Source organism: Pagrus major, chromosome 21 (assembly GCF_040436345.1).
Source record: "Pagrus major chromosome 21, Pma_NU_1.0".
Classification (NCBI taxonomy): domain Eukaryota; kingdom Metazoa; phylum Chordata; class Actinopteri; order Spariformes; family Sparidae; genus Pagrus; species Pagrus major.
In genome coordinates, this window is record NC_133235.1 from 9,382,310 (window position 1) to 9,400,110 (window position 17,801).

General features: G+C 43.1%; 2 protein-coding genes across 4 annotated transcripts in view; one reads left to right on the forward strand and one right to left on the reverse strand.

The window, feature by feature from the left end:
* On the reverse strand, positions 1-9,400 carry sall2 (spalt-like transcription factor 2). 2 transcript variants are annotated; one of them, XM_073491344.1, is made up of 3 exons: positions 9,308-9,400; positions 1,796-5,679; positions 1-1,404 (listed from the first exon to the last, which is right to left on the reverse strand). In XM_073491344.1, the coding sequence occupies exons 2-3, from the start codon at positions 5,336-5,338 to the stop codon at positions 1,084-1,086; spliced, it is 3,864 nt and encodes a 1,287-aa protein (XP_073347445.1). In that variant the 5' UTR covers positions 5,339-5,679; positions 9,308-9,400; the 3' UTR covers positions 1-1,083. The 2 variants fall into 2 exon arrangements, with proteins under 2 accessions (XP_073347445.1, XP_073347444.1); XM_073491343.1 differs by lacking the exon at positions 9,308-9,400 and adding an exon at positions 7,528-7,603.
* trim110 (tripartite motif containing 110) overlaps positions 7,598-17,801 on the forward strand; it is a 22,081-nt gene continuing 11,877 nt past the window's right edge. The window contains exons 1-2 of one of the 2 annotated variants that reach the window (XM_073491349.1): positions 7,601-7,684; positions 17,507-17,614. The gene's annotated coding sequence lies outside the window, so the exon portion shown is untranslated. Of the gene's footprint in view, positions 7,685-17,506; positions 17,615-17,801 lie in introns of both variants that reach the window. The other variant, XM_073491348.1, reaches the window with a different exon arrangement.

A 17,801-nucleotide genomic window follows, 5' to 3' on the forward strand; every position in this document is an offset into this window, starting at 1 on the left:
TTTTGGTTTCCGAATGATTTTTTAATATGGAGAGAGTGAAAGTACAGCTTACAACAAACAGACATAGACTTCTGATATATACAGTAACTTAAGAGTTTTAGTAACTGAAAAGGTGTCACAGATATTACGTACTTTTGGACCAAACAACAATCATAATATTCACAAAGCTGAAGTTCAAAGGTCACACACAAGACCATGTCCTCACTGGGTTCACAAACACTGCAGCTGTGCTTCTGGTTTGACAGGACAATATAGTGAAAAGTAAACCACAATGACATGAGTGAGTAGTTAATTTGTACCACAAGATGGGGGACAAAAGACTAAATATTCCCCACAGAAACACATTCAATTTGTTGGCCTTGTTCGCTCTTGCAAAACAAAGGTATGTAAGCAAAACAACTTACTAATTTCTCCATTTACATCAGTTCCCTCGGAAGGAAGGAATCTTCTATATCTGTAAAGATTGTAGGTCATGAAGCATTTGCAAATAGATTTTCTTTTGGTTTGCATGGGCCTCTTTTGGTGCCAGTGGGATCATGGCACAACACAACACAACACAATGAGTTCCAAAATCAAATTTTTGAAACTCAAATTTTAGTGTAATTCTCTGTGACTCACCAATTATAATCTAATAATATTAAATTTGTTCAAATGTTGTCAACTTTACTATCTGCAAATAGTAAAAAAACAAAAAAACCCACTGATAATTATTTGACCCAGGTCTGATATGAAACATTGATACAACAGGAATACTCTTTTTTGTTAGAATGTGCATCAAACTATTGACAATGTCAGCCAGACAAAAGTAAAGTGTCACTTTTTATCAAATCCATCAAAAAGCTGGACTCACTTTGTTACGTCTTGATTATTTTCACCCTTATTTTTACAATAGCTGTCACTTTTTTGACACAAGACCAAGCTGGTTGACTCACAACTTTCACATACAAACATATTACTCTGACTATCATACTGACAGGCTACTTGAAATGTGTTAAGGAAGCAGTACTACGCAAATGCCCATACAGTTTCACCAAAAGGTAAACATTGATTGAAAAAAACAGAACATTATCCAGCCAATCACGCTCACTCGAGTGATGACCCTTCAGTAGACTCTTCCCCTGCTTCATCAGAGGCTTTTGAATCCATCTGAGATCGACCAGGTGATTTTGCAGACAGGGCTGACTCATTCTCTCCTTGGCTGCCAGCAGTTGGATCATCAGTTGGCTCGTTATTAGTGTTGAGAAAGGCTTGGTATTGGTTCCAGAAGCCTGCTGAGCTCCTGGTAGCAGGAATGTTCAAGGAAGTCATAGATGTGGAAGAAGGAAGTTGGTCAGTGGAGGAACGACTACTCCGAGCTGGTGGACGTGTTGTTTTGGTTACCACACCATGGTGCTTCATGTGCCCCTAGGAACATAAAGGGTTAGTATTAAGCTAACTATCAAACATTCCCCATATAATCCAGTGCAGAGTATATTCCATGAGCAATTATATCCGGTATATGACTGAAGTATGCAGCTTTTCTAGGTACACATGGACTAATTTTTATGGACTAGTGATCCAAGCCTGTGTCAGTCTTCTTCAGGTTCCATGGTGAAGACACTCATTATATTGAAATACTTTCCCTGGCAAGACAGGATTCTGTACTAAAGCTGTTAAATATTGTTTAAATATTCTGAGAAAGATTTTTGCTACAACAGTTATTATTTTAGAATTATGTATTATGTTTATATTAACAGTATATCCATACATCTCATCAAGAAAGGTTATTTTTGCATTAAATATATTTTTTCCTCACCTTCAGTCCACTACGACTGGCATATTCTTTTCCACACTCAGCACAGCAATAGGTCTTCTTTTCAGGACGAGACATGGGAGATGGGAGGGTTGGGGCGAGGCTGATGGGGACAGAAGCTTCCAATTCATCACTTGGAGCCAATCCACTCATCTTAACACCTTCCACCCGGTCTTCCCTCCCATATGAACCAAAATGAAAGCTCTGACGTGTCTCCCTTACAAAAGTAGCAGCTCTGTGTGATGCACCCCTTACATCAGCACCAATAGTGTCAGCGGTCTCCAGAGTGGATATCATTTTGGGGTCCTCGTCAGGCACAGTTGCTTGGTCTTGCTTTGGTGTTGCTGGTAGAGAGGATTGAATTTTGTCTTCTTCCATGGGTTCTGGTGATTGGGGCCTTGGTGAGACTGAGTCTGATTCCAACGTTGGTGTTGCATTAACATCAAGTGCATCTTGACTCAGAACTGGGTTAGAAGAGGTACTGGGACAGGTGTAAGCAAAGGGTGAACCAAGGGCAGGTGTGCTTTGTAAGTCCTCCAGGTTTGATCTGGAGCCAAGGAAGGCATCAGAGGAGTCCAACGCTCCATCCACTCCACAGTCCACTACCATAGCATTAGATGACACTGTTGTTTTGGTGACAGTGGAGGAAATTGGTGAAGAGGTGGATTTAGGAAGATGGACATCAACAGTGGCTTGTTGTTCAACTTCATTGTCTTTGACAACTGGGGAAGCTTGGTCTGTCTGCTGGGATGCTGGCAAGGGGGCACTGACACAAAGGACTGGAGGGTCTACACTGCCTGGTGGTGGAGTTTGTGTGGTGGGATTTATGAACGGGTCAGGACTAAGGTCAGAAGGGGGGATTAGGTCTGGGCTGGAGGACCCAGACTTACTGGGATTTTTGGTGATCTCAGCGGTTTTCATAGAGACAGGGGCTGAGCCAGCTGCTGGAGTTTGAAATTGTGAGCTTGGGGCTGGGCTCTTAGAGTGGCCTGCTCGGTCAGGCGGTGTTTCAATAGAGGCAGTATTTGGGTCAGTGGACTGGGATTGTGATTCTGACAAGGGTTTGACATTAGATTCAGCTGGCATCTCATGTGCAGAATCCTCTGTGCCTTCTGTGGGCAACTGTCCGCCAAGGTGCATTCGGATGTGGTGCTGGAGCACTAGGGCATTAGTGAACTTGCGCTGACACAGTGGGCAAGAGTTCTGGACCCGTGCATTGGGTGGTCGGGCATGATGGGTGGCCAGATGTGATCGCAGGCTGCCTTTGGTAGAGAAGGATCTGCCACATATCTTGCATGGAAAAGGGCGTTCTCCAAGGTGAGTAGCCTGGTGCAGACGCAGTGCTCTGGGACAGCTTAGCACCCGCAGACACACCCCACACTGATTAGTTGTCAGGTTGCCAGCTGCACCTGTGATGCTTAGTGATGGTAGCAAACCCCCTCCCATGGCCCTCGCTCCATTGGCACTCATGCCTAAGGCAGCAACCATCTCATGGGTGAAGTTTGAAACAGAAGTGGAGAGAAGGGTTGAAGATGGTGGGGACGCCATTACGTATGTGGTAGAAGTGCTGGCATTTGTGAGACGACTGTTGGCTGGACTTGCTGAAGAGGTAGCGATACTGTTAGATAACATCTCCAGCATGGAGGAGGAAGTACAGGAAGTAGTCCATGGAGAGGAGGAGTGGGTAGGTGCCTTCTCTAGCTTCTCCACCAGCCTCTGTAGCTTGGAGGTTTCAGATGTGGGAGTGGAGGTAGCCATTGAGGAAGGCAAGGAGGATTGAGTGGAGGTGGGTGGACCTGGGACTTTAGGAAATGAAGAGAAAGGGAATGAAAGCTGAGAATGGCTGGAAGAAGCAAGTTGGTGGGAGCCTGGAGTAGAGGGTAGCGGTGTACGTAGCAATCCCAAGGCTGGATGGTTGTAGAGGGATGAGTGTGCAGCAGAGGTAGAGGAAGAAGTGGAGGCAGAAGGGAACAGGAGTTTAGGCAGCTGGGCGAGCTGGGAGTAGGCTGCAGGAGAAAGCATTGGGGCATGAGGAGGAGTATTTTCATCAAAGTGCTGCTGCTTGGCACCCTTGAATAACTCTGTGATGGTGGAAGATGAAGACAATGAAGGGTTTGAGAGTAAGGAGGTAGCCAGAGAAGAGGTGGAAGCTGAAGAGGAGGAAGATGAGTGAGATGAGCTGGAGGTGATAGAGGCTGCAGCAGCTACAGCTGCAGCCCTATTGAGCTGCAGGAGAGAGTGGGAAATCAAAGCCAGATCCACACTAGGGGCCAGGGGTAGGATAGAAGGGGTAGATCCTCCAGAGGCCCCAAGAGAAAAGCCAGTGCTGGTGCCACTGACCTCCAAATTATCTCCACATGTTTCATCATCAGGCCTGCTTTTTGGCTTCTTCTGTAACATATTCATGCCACTAGAACTGCCACCGCTGCTCATGGTCTGTCCCATATCGGACCCTCCAGTGCCCCCTAATGCTACCCCAAACAAAGAAGGTGGCAGGAGTGAAAGTGACAGCTCAGGGTTTTGCTCACGATGGCGTAGGAAGTGCACCTTGAGGTTGCCTCGTGTGGTGAAGCGGCTGAGACACACTGGACACTGGTATGGTCGTTCCCCTGTGTGTGAGCGTAGATGTATCTGTAGGGAAGAGTCACTGCTGAACATTTTTCCACAAAAGCGGCAAGCATGTTGGAGACGACTAGCAGTGGTAGAACTGGATGCAGTGGAAGAGTCTGCTCCTCCAGAGACAGATTGCAAGTGTTGGGAGTTTGGGACCATGGATACTGATGTGGAGAGGGATGAGTTTAGGAAGGATCGGCCAGCATGCCCACTCAATGAAGTTGTATTTGGAGATTTCTCATGAAGATAGCGGTTGGGAAGAGCTAATGACAGGGCAAGTGGATAGGTGGAGGAAGCCATGGAGATGGCAGCAGAGGATGAGGTTGAGGGAGCTGCAGATCTAGAACTCACTCTCATATAACCATGACCCCCTGCAGTCCCTCCGGTCCCTTCAATCTGGGATTTGTGGGGCTGCAGGATTTGAGACAAGGAACTGCTTGGCTTTGTGGGTTTGTTAGCTGCCTGAGATGGGAGCAGGGATGAGAAACATGCCAGGAGAGGAGCCACAGAGGTGGAAGGCTGGGGTACTGTTGGCTGTGTAGTTGGACTGGCAGCCCTTTTGCTGCCTTCCAGGCAGAGCTGAGGCAGAGGAGGGAGGAGTGGCTGGGAAGGTGTGTCTATGGTATAGGAGGCTCCTCCAAGGCGTAGCACCTGTCTACAGATCTCCTCTGTTATCTGCATCTGGTGGATCTGCCTTTGCTGCAGCACCCGCAGCTCCTCCAGGATCAGGGCAATACTCAGTTGGGCCCTAGAGGGTGCAGCTGAGGCAGATGTCACTCCTGGGCTGGGAGTTGGAGTAACAGGACTTGGGGGGCCCTCAGGAACACGACTGGGGCTTCCAGGGTGCGGTGGAGGACATAGGGAGGCAGAGGACGATGAGGAGGAAGAAGAGGTGGTGGTGGTGGCTGACAGCCCCAACTTGGGAGAAGCCATGTGTGCGCTTCGGGAAGGGTGGATGAGGGCACTTGTAGAAGACGTGGGATTGCAACCAGACAGTTGGGTAGTAGGTGGATGTTGAGTTTGGGAAGACAGAGAAGAGTAAGGGAAGCCAGGGGATAGTGAGGGTTGTGGGTCTTTGAGGGGCTGGTGTGATGGCTGAATCGGTGAGCAGGACAGGGGTGGACCCTCAGTGGGTAGAGAGGGGGTTTGAGAGCCCTTTAGAGATGAAGGGAGTGCTAGGGGTAGTTGGGAGCTTTGAAGAGAGGAAGATGGAGAGCACAGGGGAGAATCCAGGGTAAATGGAAAGGATTGTGACTTCACTGCCAAGTTGTCATCTAGGGAAATTGAAAGAAGAAAATCTGAATGTAATTTTATCATATTAATGGTAACAAAATAAACAAAATCAAATCCACATCTCAGGACACTTAGAAACAACTTACAAGACCATCAGTGACAGTGACTAAGTAAGGTTTCGGGTGGATGCTTGAACTGAAGGAATTCAGTTGTCTAACAAGTGACTTGTAACCTCTGCATTTAATTTCCACCACCTTATCATCCACCAATGCATTTCTTTCCTTCTTTGTCCTGTCCATCCTCATCAACTGCAGCCTCACTACCATCGCCACGCGCACACACACACATCATGCATGCAGGCACACGTGCTAACACACACACACACACACACACAGATTCCACTGATCTGCAAGAATACACTCCTCACCCGTAGAGGAGCCTACCTTGTTTCCAGGGCAACACGCACAAGACAATGGACTTTAACCCCCCCCCCCCCCCCAATAAAAAGCCACATCCACACACCAAGACACTCTTCCATCCCTGCCCCTCTCTCTTTCATTCTTCTTCCATTCAATCTGTCTTTCTTTCATCTCCTTAAGAGCCCTTCCCCCAGCAGCCCAATGGGGTGTTGGGGGTTAGGTCCTGGTTGGGTACTGGACACTGTACTGGTTGCCTGATTGGCTGGCAGACTTGACCTTAAACACTATGGGGTCAAATTCCTGATACGGTTAAGGACCAGGCAGAGGAAGAGAGGTGGCGTGTAAAGAAAACAAACAGCCCTGCAGACAGACAGGATGACTCACAGACCATCAACAAGCTAACTTAGCCCAGAAAAGCATAGAGGGACAGAGGTACTACATACCTGTCAATGCACAATACACAGACACAAAAAAGCAAACACTTTGTATGCACAGGGTTGCTCATTCACACACATACAGAAGTTAAAGCTGTTTGCTTGAAAGCTACAATTTTACAATGTGGGCCCTATTCCTGTAACTAGAGTGGACAGACAGACAAATACACACACTTGCACGCGCGTACACACACACACTGTCACATACACACTTCTTCATGGGTATGTTCAAGCTTCAGTGCCCAGCAACAAAGCTGAAAGGGGACAATGGGGTCTAATGCTATTGCAGTTAGAACACCTTATACAGCGCCTCTCAAAGTTTCCTTTTCCTTGACCTTCTCATGCTCATCTCTTCACTTCTACCTAATCTGTAATGTGCTTTTGTTCACATTTTCAAATTCACTTTACTTAAATGTTCTTTTTCACCAATATTTCTCTGGGGATTTACTGTATATCCCCCTATTCTGGGTGGTCTGTGTCTTTGAACCTGGCAGTGATGAGGAGTGAAGACATTTGGGTTTTACAGGGCAAAGAAAGCAGCTTAAAGGCTGCAACCTCAGAGAAAGAAGTAAAGACTCTGTAGGCCGATACTTTCAACAAGCCTTATTTTTCTTAGTGTGCAAGTATGACATGTACCCGTATATAGTCTAATTTTAAATATTAATTAAACAGATTGAACCGTTTAATAATTCCACAAAGATACCATGTATAAATGATGGCTGAGATTAAATGATTAACTCTTAATCAACAAAATTAAAAACACATTTTAGCCGCCAAAGTCCATAATGACATTTCTTAAGATTCCTAAACTCTGTCATGCTAGGTAAAAAGTTACAATACAGTGTGAAAGGTTAAGGCATCAATTGAAATCCTGCTGTAAGATGGTACAATAAATACACCATGAAGTATAATACTAACACAATAAAAAACTAAAAAAGTATTCAGCAAAAGTGATTTATTTGAGGTCTAAACTTTCCTTTCAGTTTGAATCCAATCTTGCTGAACAACCAGTGTTTGATATATATCTCTTTCTCACCATGCTCAAGTATCCCACAGGCACCGAGGGTCAGGCTCATAAGCTGCTGGGGTCGTTTCTGTTTCCGACGGGACATGCTTCTGCAGGATGGGACCGACGCTGGGGCGCATTGGCCAACACACAACTTTTAATCTGTCTCCCTGCACACTGAAAAGAGGTATCTAAATTACTTAAAGGCAAAACAAAACTGAAGAAAAACTAAAGTACCATTTCCAGAAATGTGACAGTGGATGCTCCTGGCTGATGAGTCTCAATAAAGACTGTCCACGTTGGTGGCATTGTGGTGCAGAGAAAGAAAAACAGAACCAAAGTGCCATGTGACAGTTTCTCTCGACAAGTCTTCCTTTTCTCAAAACTCACCATTGGCCCTCCTTCGCTCTCTCTCTCCACTCACACACACACACACACGCACACACAGCTCACTTGTTCATCCACTACTTTGCATTCAAATGGCGAGTGAACACCCCTTCTTTTGAGCCAGGAGTCCACTGCCTCTTTTTAGTAAATGCTCATACATTGACGCTCAAGTTCATCACATAATGGCCCTTGCCTGGTCTTTCGATCACTGACGTGAGCCTATAAAATCTAAACCTCACCTTGTGTGTCTGCTGTGTGTAACAGAAGATAAGTGTGTGCACAGGTGGGCGCAAAAGCCAAGGCTTGGTTAAATTTATTCAGTTTTTTTTACATTAAACCAGACATACTATGTCACAGACCACCTTGTCACACACACCTATTCAAGTCTATTCAAACTATGTGTGTGTGAGATTTCAGTGAAACAGGCTCCTGTGTGAGCTCAGTAAACAGAGTGGCTGAAATGAGGTGGAATTCGCAACAATGGCGTTGAGGGAGCACAGCTGAGTGAACATCACCCTCTCAGAGCCTCTCCAACACATAAGGCCACTGACTGGAGGCACAATGCTCCCTTTTCACCCTCATCCCTACTGCTTACCACGTGGAGAGAGGTAATGAAAGAAAGACACAGCCAGAGTGAGGAGGGAAATAATTTTTCACCCGGGCCCTGTGACACCCCTCCACCCCCCCACCCACCTCCACCTCCTCTGTGTCTCTCAGAGGCTTGGATAGAATAATAAAATGCATCCGAGGTTTGATATGAAGTCTGATTGTTAGGCTTTAAGTCTTTAGAAAGGTGGTTGTGGAATCAGTTGATCTTATTAGTCGGAATTATTTAAAACAGTCCCTCCTTTGTTGGACAAAAGTCATATTCTTTTAACATAATGAACAGTTTAAAACCGGATTTGTGTCATTTATAAAGTAGGCCTATGTGGACAGTTTTCTGCAAAGCAAGCAGTGATTTCCGAACAATATAAATTAATTAAAAATAAAATCATAAAGCTGCAATCATGCGCGTCATCGTGTAATCGATAGTATTTTGTCGAAAAGGGAAATTGTGATAACTCCAATAGTTATAAACTGTTCAAAACCGCGAATATCATCGCCTTTTTAACCAGAACTCTATTGTGCCAACAACGCATTCGTATTCTTCGTGCCATCTTGCCAATTTGTTCGCGTCGGTATCCGACGATCGGACGTTTTTACACCAATGTGTAGAAACAAGCGCAAAATACGGCGGTGAGATGCGCGTCCCCGCTACTGTACGGCGACCTGTTGCACGCAACGCGCGCTCCCACATCATAACAAGTTATGATTCATAAAATATTATGACTTCGACAAAAAACACAGTCCCGGATGTGCATTTCCCCCACAGGCCGCTCGTCGCCGACACAATCCCTCCAAATATAACACAAAAACAACTTACCATGTTTGAAACGATGATTTTTGGCAGCGATATTGTGTAATGACAAGAGGGCAAAAAGGCTCAGGAGCTTATGTTGGGGGAAGATCGGCTCCGTCTCTCAGCCGGGACACTGGCGCAGCATTTCCCTATTCACTCCCAGGGATGCGCAGTCGGACAGCCGCATTTTTTTCAATTATTTATCTCCGTCGCAAAACGCGATTCTTTCTCTTATGACAAAGGGTTATTATGCCTGAATGTATTTACTCATAGTCCGCTGGCGGGAGGAGAAGCGGGGCGGTGCAGATGGCCGTACTCGCTACAGGGGGAGGATTATTTTTCTTGGCCGTGCGTGCTGCTCTTCCTCCTCTCTTTGTATTTGTCGGGCCCTGCTCTTGTCAGGCCTGTCTGCGCTCTCTGCGGTACTGTCTGTCTGTCTGTCTGTTAGCTGGCTAGCTGTCTGTCTCCCTGTCTCTTATAATTAATGGCCCTCGCCGCCAGACGGTCCTCTGGGAAACAGTGACCACGGTTACCTCCACATTGGCTCTCAGTGTGCATCTCACATATGAGTGCAGGCCCGGGCACACACACCTCTGATGCAGGGCTGGATCGGTCAGACGGGGATTTAAGGTATGCACAGGTGTGCATGAAAACACCTCCCCGTCCCCTCCCCGGTCATACAGCATCATAATTCATATTTTTCATATTTTTATTAAAAATGATATTGAATCTCATTCATGACAAAATTTGTTTTAAATGTTGGATATTGGCACTGAACTTATCCATATAGATGAAAACTCATTGCATCACAGTCTTTAACTGGCGGCCTTTGACTCGTAATCAATGAAGCACACATTATTTAAAAGCCCAAATGACCTTGCTTGTCTCCAAATACAACTACTAGGTACTTGGACATCTTTGCAATCATATTTTGGTAGTTTAAGGAGACAATATACTGAAAATATAAATTACCAAAACTAATCATAGTTATGATATAAAGCATAGTGATTACAGACTCAAAGCATATTTAGTTTTGTATGATGATAAAAAAAAAAAAAAACTTGTACGGAGGTATTTGTATGTAGGCTTGTTCAGGTATGGTGTTTTGCTCAGCAGCACTGCAGAGCATGAAGAGGTTAAATTATTTTGGTTAAATAGTAATCAGTCATCTAGTTAGTGAACATGTTGTTGCTTAGCCAATTTGACAATCTGCACATATATTTTTATTACCATTATCTTGACTTGGTCTAATCAACCTAGAACCATGTCTACAACACACTGTGGCTGACAGATGCTGTGGTTTATGTCTTACATCAGTGAAGCCACTAGGTGTCTCTCAAAGACAAACATTACAGGCATGTTGCAATTAGCTTGAGTACTTCATATTTAAATGACAAGTTGCAACTGAACATAGAAAAATGTGAACCACAAATGTAGATAATGCACTTTTTCTTAAACAATCAATATGTTACAGAACATATACAGTAAAAACAGCAAACAAGCATATACATTTACACTGTAATTTACAAATAATAATGTCCATCTATAAAGATAGTTTTCAGTGTATGCACAGGGGCATCTTCAGTTGGTTTAAAATTGTGTGTGTCTGTACAGAAATGATTGTACTAAACAAAATCTGAAATTACTCCACTTTCCAATTTTTATGGAGAACTTTGCTGAATTAGCAAACAGTTGCCATTTTTCACATCCGGCTGACATTGAGCAAAATCAACTTTTATTTGGTGGATTTTTATTCAGGCTACCTGACAAATTTAAGTCCAATCTTCACTTTAAAAAAAAACAAAGAAAACAACTCTTTTGGTCTTCCACCAACTCCAAAGAAAAATATTTTTGCTGTTTAGCTGCTAAATGCTTCAATACTATCACCAAGTATTTGCTAACTTCTTCTGTTTGGTGCCGGGCAGGTAACCTGTCAGTGATTTGTCTATTTTTAAAACAAACCCTAACCCAACTTAACTCTAACCCTAGCCTGAGTGAAAAACGATGTCTGTCATTATGTCTTACCCAGTGGTGATTTGGTCTGGGGGTGTGGTTTCAGCAGCACAGATGCTACTGAATGACCATAGGAATATTATAGGAATACTACAGGCAGCTGTGTGTCTCTATGGTCCTCATGCTCCTCCGCTCTTCTGCAACTCCAATGAGAGGGAACCTCAACAGTAACGTTTCATGCAGAGAAACCAAAACAATGAGCCAAGAGAGCTGAGGGGAACATTTATTATTCTCTATATATAGACTAATCAACTCTTTTAGACTGGAATAGATGCTGAGGGGTTTGGTTTTCTAAAAAACTTGTGCAGGACATTTTCTAGCAGACTTTATTTGACCTTATCTTATGAAATCTTGCCTCTGGTTTGTGAAATAATTCAAAGCAGTTGGCCATGACATACAAAAAACAGATGGTTGAGTCTAAGCCACAATACAAGGATGTGATGAAAAACTTCCTCTTAAACATAGCTCCTTTTTTAAACTGCTTATCAAATTAATTATAAAGCCGTCTCTGTCTGGTAACTGTCTGTTTGTTGGTCCTGAAACTCTCTGAGCTTCATCAGAGGTGTTTTGCAGCAGGGGAACGCTTCCACTGTGTCTCTTATGTCCTTCCTGATGAAAATATAGATTAAAGAGTCTATCAAAGGGCTGAGATAGACCAGGGCACTGGTCAAAACACCGGACAAATCCCTGACCGAGTTCTCTGTTCCAGAGGCATCGTGACTTTTGAGAGAGTAGAACAGGTTCCTGAAACTGAAGGGGAAGAACAAAACTGTGTACGTCCCCAGCACCAGACTCAGAACCCCCAAAATCTTTCTCCTGTTCTTCGTTTCTTGTCTCATGGCCATGCTCTTGTTGAGGGCTTGCCACGTGGCTGTGAAGAGACCCAAAAGAAATGGGGCGGGTAGGAGGCAGATGATGGAGAATAGCACCAAGGAGTTTCCCATGAAGATGTAATCTAAAGTGGAGTAGGCCAATGAAAGGATCCACATTGAAATTGAGATCAGGATGGAGAACATTGCCTTGTTCTTTGTGCGATACCACACTGGACAGGCCACCATTAAATACCTCTCTGCAGAAATCAGCAGCATGAAACACAAACTTGTGGTCAGGCCCAAGCGGATGAACAGTCGTGCGATGCAGCGGGCTCTGATGAAGGGGTAGAAGGTGGCATCAAAAAATCTACTGATGATGAAGACAACTGTGATCCCGATCTGAAGGAGATCTGACAGGAGCAGGTTTATGGCGAAGATGGGAGCCACTTTGTCCTTCTTGAGTAGAAACAGGAGAGCATAGCAGGCCAGGCAGACTTCAGGTAGTCCTACAAGGAATATCACCCAGTCCACCACAATACCTATGGTATTTGTGTAATAGACAGGATCCTTACCACAGAAAAGTGAAGTATTTTCATGTATCCCTGCCATGGCGCTGTTGTCGGACATCTGTAGAGTATCGACGATGCTTTCAGCTCTGCAGTATTTAACAATGAAGCTGTATTTGTTGCTGTTTCCTGTTTATCTGTGTTACTTCATGGGGAGGGCGAATGACTGGTCTCAGCAGAGAATTGTGTTCATCAGATATTAACCTATCCGTCACTTCCTATGAACATCTTGACACAAAAACAAATACATAAACGAATAGCTTGTGAAGCTGAAATCTGTTTCACACAGAAGTGCTAAATGAAAACACTGAGAACAATTATTAGACATTATATACATAAAAATAGCTCTCAAGTCAAATATTGGTTTCTTTTATACGTGTTTAAGTGATACAACACCAGTTATACACTGATATTACAAACTTAGAAACTACATAGACAATGTATCAGAAGTAGAATTTTTTTTGATTGAATAACTCACCTTTGCATCTTTGTTTAACTTCATTATTCCCACCTCTGCCTCCTGTCACGGCAGTGAAGTTACTCACTGTCATTCCACCGATCAGCCAGAGGTTTAGTGAACTTTGATCGAACCATTACATGGGAGAGGAATTATGCAAACCAGGAGTGTCACTCTAGGAAAATTTTACAATATGATATGTTGTGGAAGTCAAATTTCTATTTTATTATGTGTTTAAAAAAAGCATTAGCCATATGACACGTCTTCCACTAAGATGAGATGCAAAACAAAGCAAAACAGGTGAGCAAGTGATGCAGAAAGACAGAGCAGTAGTTTGAATGATAAACACATGCATTACTAGCTCAACTGGAAACACAAGAGAAAACTTGATTGTTCATTTCATTTGACCAATTTTGTCAAGGGTTAAACCTACACACACACTGTATACAGTATACACACAAAAAAATTATCCATTTACATGCTTGTACACACAAATGCTGCATAATACATTATGGCAAGACTATGTTACTTTTGCTGAACACCAGACCACAAGTCAATTTTAAATTTAGATTTTAAAATATAGCTTTACACAGCATAGGTAGAAAAGAATTAGCTTACATTAAAACTACTTGCCAGATCAAGAAAGGCCTTTAATTCAATCAAGCCTACTCCATTATCAAATAAAACATTTAAATCCACTAAATCCAGATTTTTATTTGGATCTGCATCAAATTGTACTAACTATAGATACCAGCCACATAAATACGCCTGATTTTGTTTTTCCATCAAGGTCCATGCATTATTCCCTGAGAAATAAACAAAGATGTTGAAAAATGCTCTCTCTCGTAATGTTAAAGACAGTGAGAAAAAAAATGCTGGATCCGTTCCTTTATCTGGATCTGCACCAAATGTTAGTAGGGTCTATTCTGGGGCAAGACCCATCCTCCATCCAAGTTTTGTGGAAATCTTTTCAGTAGTTTTTGTGTTATCCTGTTGACAAACCAACCAAACAATAAATGCACATAACCTCCTTGGCGGAGGTAATTATGGTAGCTGCATTGTTACATAGCATTGTTAAAATACTGTACAATATAATACATTTCAAATTAACTATATAATAATCTAAACTAATAGCTAATTAGATACAATTTTGTTGATTTTCAATATAACATATCTGCCTTAGAAGGGCCTTCAGGTCTTTTCCAGGTGTTCTACAATTGAACCTCACAGAACACATTAATGAGTTTCTGCATTGGTTTAGGTAAAACATGTTTTTTTTCTACTAAATACAACTCACTGTAACATTTTCTTAGTCCATTTTGAAAAGACAGTAGTATAAATGTTCAGATGATTAGTTTAGCTTGGCATGAAGACTGGAAGCAGGGGGAAACAGCCAGCCTGGGTCTGTCCAACAGTAACAAAATCTGCCTACCAGCACCTCTAAACTGACACTGACTGACTGTTTAATCCACACAAATATCAAACTGTAAGATTTACCAAAAAAAGTACTGTTTTACTGTTTTTGCTGTTACAATTTTACCGTTGATCAAAGTTAGCTGTTCCTCCCCGCTTCCAGTCTCTATGCTAAGCTAAGCTAAGCTAAACGGCTGCTTCACATGTAACGGACAGACACGAGAGTGGTATCAAACTTCTCATCTAACTCTTGGCAAGAAATCAAATAATAGACTTTCCCAAAATATTAAAACCATTCTTTAAAACAGAAGCATGTCCCGAGACACTTTAATACATTGGAGATTCACAAATTCAGATGCAACGAAACTTTTCATTAAACCGAAGATAAATTATACAGTTTATATACAATATGAAAAGAATAAAACTTAAAAATGTCACATACTCCCATTTGTTCAGTTGCCGATTTATCACACACACCAAGCCAAAACTAATGCAGTCTAAGGTTACAGTCAAGAAGGTTATAATGTTAATGTTCAGTTTGATTGTTTGTTGAAACTGTAATAAGAGTTGATTCAAACTACTTCCTACTAAATGTCTATAAATTTACAGTCTCACCAAAACTGAGTTCTATCCATGAGGGTATGGCTGTTAGACTGCATTAGTCTTTGCTAGGCTTATCTAATAATATGACATCTGAGTACAAGGATGTAGTTTTACAGTATTTCATATCTTTGCCAAAATAACATCATAGTCTAACCTGACTCTAAAGCATTCAATGCTCCAATCTTCTTGATCTTCAACTGCTCATACTACTGATTGCTCCATAATGACTCAAGATCAGAATGATACCCAGACGTATCATCTCTCCCAAGCTGCTCCCTCAGCCACGTAGAGACCCTCTTCTCGTTGGACTCTTGCTCTTCATCACACACTAGTGGATTAGTATCAAAACAAAACAAACACAATTACACATGTGGTTTTTAAATTAATAACCTGTAGAATTTTCATATAACCAACACCAAGTAACACAGTAATGATTTGTCCAATTTCAAAAATCGTACAGTAGCCACCCAGTAAGTCTTTCTATAAAAGATGTCTGTCTGGCGCTCACATGCTCAGAAGTGAAAGACTTCGAGGTATACTGGTTGATTAACAAGTGATGCCTGGCAAGTGTATTACAACAGGGCTATGCTAGTGGCTCTGTTAGGTTGTTAGTTTAGGGTTTATACATGCTAATATTTGCTTATTAGCAGCAAACACAAAGTACAGCTGAGGCTGATGGGAATATTATTAGTGTTATGGGTATTTAGTCATAAACCATAGTATTGGACAAAATCCTTCTTTTTTGATCTGATAGTGGGGCTAGGGGATATGTCAGGTAATCATCGAAGTTATTAAAATTCACGAGGGGGGATGAATGGCTCTACAAAAATTCATGACAGTTCATCCAAAAGTTGTTTCGACATTTAATTCAAAACCACAAAAGGCAACATTATGGTGGCACTAGAGGAAAAGTCAGGGAACCCCCCAAACTCATTAGGATACATTATCTGGGGAATGTCTGTACCTTGCCTCAAGTGTGGCTAAAATTATTAAAGAAATAAAAAAATAAAATGAGAAACAAACAAAACCAGGAGTTTTTAAATTTAGCACTTTAAGTAAACACATTTTCTGAAAAAATAAAATACTTACTATATGGGGGTTCAGCTATGCTTCCGGCCATCTCTTGCCTTAATAGTATCGTATGGCTCATCAGAAGGTCTTCTTCTCTATCTTTGCAAAAAGCTTCAAACATCTCAACGAGGGACTCCCCTGGTGGTGACATAGTCTCTGTCACCGTTTCATCTTCTTCCCACTTGTCTGTCTCATTTGCATTAAGACGGAAGATACTGTTCTCTGCCACCATCCACTCGATCTTTTCAAGAAGTCTTGAGGCTTGAGCTGGATCATTGGAGTTGATGTTGAATCTGTGGTACCTGTTGTTACATTTCCTCAGCAGCAACTGGAGGGCGCTGCCTTCACTCTCTATGAACTGCTCCACAGTGGTTCCTCCAATGCAGTCACCCCAGCTAAAAAGTACAAGAGTATGTCTCCAAACATCAGGACCCAGAAGGCTCATGTGCTCCCTGATGGACCTCAAGTGGGCCTTGGTGAAGGCAACGACAGCAGTGATCACCAGGATGATGGCGTGGGGCCCTGGAGTACAGAGTGAAACTCCTCTTGTTATCTCCTGCTTCACCATCTCTGGAGTGTCTTTGAGGGAGCTTAACCTTGACCAGCCAGGAGTGTCTATTAGCTGGACCTTCCATCGACCCACTTGGCTTTGTTTCGCCTCACTGTGGTGGGTTCTCCTCCTTTCTCCCAGCTGTACGCCCAACATGGTGTCTCCTATCACGGTTTTCCCAGACAGGAACCAGCCAGTCAGAAGAAGCCTGATCTCGGCTAGATGATAAACCTCATCTGGCAGAGAGATGAAGAGAAAACAATAAAGAACATGGTTATGATCCATGATAATCTATGGTCATGGATGGAGAAACAGATTATTTGATAGCTTACCTTTGTAAGTTTCCCTGAGAACGTCTCTCTCAGCTTTGACCCTTGACTCTCTCTCCTTTGCTTTCTCATTTACATCTTTCAGTCTTCTCTCCACATCTTGTGCAACTGCAGCATCCATTTCAAACAGTTTTCCACCATTTGCAGCCACCATTTTCTCCACTTTTTCAAGCAGCGCTATCACCTGTGCTCTTGAACCATTATTGTTGTTGTTGAGCATGTGGCTTCTTCGACGGCATTTCTCCACAATCCTGCGCAGAACCTTCCCTCTCTTTTCCATGTACTCTCCAATAGTGGTGTATATCTCCTGCCAGACGCCATACTTTAACAGAACCAAGGTGTGATTCCATACTGCATCACCCAGAAGCTCCAAGTGCCCCTCTCATGACCTCCCACTCTTCTCTTCCAGTATGCTATCCAAGTCAATAACCAGCAGGAAGGCGTGAGGTCCTGGAGCGCATAGGGACACGCTTTGGATCAACGACATCTTCACCAGCTCCATGGTCTCATCAGGGTGGTAGGTCTTCCACCATCCAGGCGTCTTCACGAGGGTCACCCTCCATCTTCCTGCTACCTCGGCCTGTCTCACTGTGTTTCCTACAGTCTCATCTTCAGTGTCAATGCCCCTGCATCCCAGTATGGTGTTTACTGTCTCACCTTTACCACAATATTTCCCTCCCAGGAGGACAATGCGGATGTCTTTG

Excerpts from the sequence above, each read along its gene's own strand:
- sall2 (XM_073491343.1), bottom strand. The coding sequence starts at position 7,603 with ATGTCCCGTCGGAAACAGAAACGACCCCAGCAGCTTATGAGCCTGACC. Across the intron at positions 5,680-7,527 it reads CTGTGGGATACTTGAGCATG|ATGACAACTTGGCAGTGAAG; the intron begins GTGAGAAAGAGA and ends CAATTTCCCTAG. Across the intron at positions 1,405-1,795 it reads CCAGTCGTAGTGGACTGAAG|GGGCACATGAAGCACCATGG; the intron begins GTGAGGAAAAAA and ends TTATGTTCCTAG.